Source organism: Apis dorsata, unplaced genomic scaffold, assembly GCF_000469605.1.
Source record: "Apis dorsata unplaced genomic scaffold, Apis dorsata 1.3 scaffold_44, whole genome shotgun sequence".
Taxonomy (NCBI): Eukaryota; Metazoa; Arthropoda; class Insecta; order Hymenoptera; family Apidae; genus Apis; species Apis dorsata.
Window position 1 is genome coordinate 932,406 of NW_006263346.1, and position 2,854 is coordinate 935,259.

The 2,854-nt window shown below is 33.7% G+C and overlaps 1 protein-coding gene across 1 annotated transcript in view; it reads left to right on the forward strand.

Moving 5' to 3' along the window:
- The window catches only part of LOC102675348 (protein expanded-like), a 41,845-nt gene that overhangs the window by 30,863 nt on the left and 8,128 nt on the right, over positions 1–2,854 (forward strand). Inside the window, 1 exon segment of the mRNA XM_031514472.1 lies at positions 2,528–2,607. Within this exon segment, the coding sequence (XP_031370332.1) occupies positions 2,528–2,607 (80 nt within the window).

The window sequence follows — 2,854 nt, forward strand, 5'->3', positions numbered from 1 at the left end:
CTCCCCAACCCCCTTTACTCCCTATTTCGGCCTCCGTCGGATGATGCATCGGTCATCCAGGCAACGCTACTTTTGAAGAAGTAGTAGAGGGATGCGTAATGGTGTGCGGGGCTCCTAATTTCTATCGGTGAAACCCACGAAATCCTTCCGATTGTTGAATTTCAATGGACGACGACGGCATCTACCGTTACATGATGGATCGAATAGGTGTGGGCGAAGGGAAATTAGGATCGGATCGATGGTTCGTTCCCGGTATAATGAACTGTGGTTTACCCGTGTATTATAGAGAAATGGGAGGCTACCGTGGCGCGGTTTTATGGTTATTCTTGTTTTTTTTTTTCTTTTTCTTTTTTTTTTTACGATCGGAATGCCCGGGGAAGGGGGGGATTTCATCATCCGATTTTCATCATCGAAACGATTCTCGGAAGTAGATCATTTTGTATTTATTGGACATTGAAAGAATACGAATGAATAAGCTATTCATATATATCTTTATTTTTATTTATTTTTTTTATACCCCTTTATTATTTCTTTTCGATATTAATATCAGGATTATATTTAATTTTTGTTTTTCTCTTCTCTGTTTTATTTATTTTTAGAATTTCTTCCAAAAATAATGTTACACATTACGTAATTTACTTTAATACGTTTAACGAAGAACAAAATTAATTATTTTGGATTCAACCGAATCGAATTCGTTCAAAAGTTTTCGAGATTTGATGAAAGTCAGACAGATCTTTGTTTAAATTTATACCTGATTTTTGGTGGAACGGAATATAGGTAGCTACCTTGCTTGAAAACGCGTGGGCCCGCTGAAGGCACGCGTGGGCATATTCACGCTTTTAATGGTTTCCGCCCACGTGGTATGCCGGTTTTTCTTTCGCCGCCAAAGTTAAGCTCGATTCCTACTACTAGTTTACAAGATTCGCTCCATGTCCGAATAATGATCACATCTCCAATCGAAACATTTCTTTTTTTTAAAAACCTCGAAATTTTTCGCTTCGAGTCGAAATTTTCAAATTCGAAGGAAAATAATTTTTCATTCCCTAGGGACATTCTAGGGACATTTCGAATATACCTGAGAATTACCTAAGAGATTCTGAACTATCACTTGGTAGCAGTGATCGGATTCTCGATATCTTCGAATTTCTATACACCTGTGATCTTGTAACAGGCAACGTTAGTTGGAAACGAGTAAAATCCGAGAAGCGTTGCAGTGATGATTTACACCACGATTCATAATCTGAATGAACACAATTAACGTTAAATTACGTCGTGAACAAAACGTACCCAATGATATCGAGTGTTATCGATTCAACGAGCGGATAATACGAGCGGTTTCTTTTGTTTGATTTAGTTGATGGACGCGCCGTGTCACGTTACTTATTCTAGTTCGCGCGGAAACAATTCAATTAACAAAACAGGTCATTGTCTTGCTTACCTGTGACGGCCTAGAAGGTGTAGGACTTGGATTATGACTAATAGGATGTATTCTGTTCTTGATTTAACGTATTGATGTCAGAATCTTTTCTAGGATATGCGATCGGTAAATTATACCGATATGAGAATCAAAATACCATTTGTGTTTATAGATTATTGGATACTTTGCATATTCGATATAAGGATGATGTTATCGTTAAGTGATCTAGATTTGATAATTAAAAATTTTTCTATCACTGATAATATTCCAATGAATATGCAAATTGAAATTTAACATTCTGTGTTAAAAATTTATTGCGCTCGATATTTATAGATCGTATTTACCTTGTAAATATAAAGCTAATAAATAATTTAATTGGAATAAATTTTTAATTTGATTTTTTGACACGAAGCGATCGTCTTGTTAAACAGTAATTTTTATTAATCATTATTTATGAAGCATTTCTTTAAGAGTATTTCTTTAAGATATTATTTTATATTATATTTTTATAAATTTGTAACGTTAAATAACATCGGATTAAAAAGTTTTAAAATATTCCAATAAAATCTGTATGCAAAAAAAAAAAAGTTCTGAAATGTGTCTTATATATTATTCAACCGATTAAAAATTCATTTGTATAGTTAATTAATGGAGTAGAATAATGTCGACATAGCAAAAAAAAAAAGTATCAGTTTGTATACCAGTTTGATCGAATTCCAATAAAGTTGGTCGTATATTTATAGACGACAGCGTATATTAAAATATTTTTGAATACAATTATCAGCATATATATATATATATATATATATATTTTATTTGCCTTAATTTCATTCAATCATTTTATCTTTTTACACCGTTTCATATTCTACCCTACCCGTAATCTCCTTTTATTGATTATCAGATAACGTTAATCGATATTTATATTTTCAATATTCGATATCTCGTATCAAGAATTAAGTTAATTAATCAATCAATTCTCTGATATGACCCCATAATCTAATAACAATAAATAAATAAAATTTTCCGAGTCATAAAGGATAACATTTACAAGGATAAACATTTAATTTAATATCGATATTGATAATATCTTTATTGCACAACTTTCAGGGCTTGGACAGCAGCGGAAGGCCAGCTTTCGTCCTCTACTTTCGCGTCCGCTACTACGTCGACACACCGTTGCTCCTAAGGTAACAAGATTTCTTAATAGGCAGTAGTCACATTTCTGCCTGATTACATAATTTCACCATTCGTTCACTATCGATACTAACTTTATCTTTATACCCATTGCCCAATGCTCAATACCTAACTCTAACTCGTTTTAACATCGAGAGAGAGAGAGTCTAGGATCGAGAGAGGATCCGGTAAGGGCGAATAAAAACTCCCGGTAGTCGGTTCGAGGCTACACCGGCTGACAAATTATTCACTCGAAAGAGG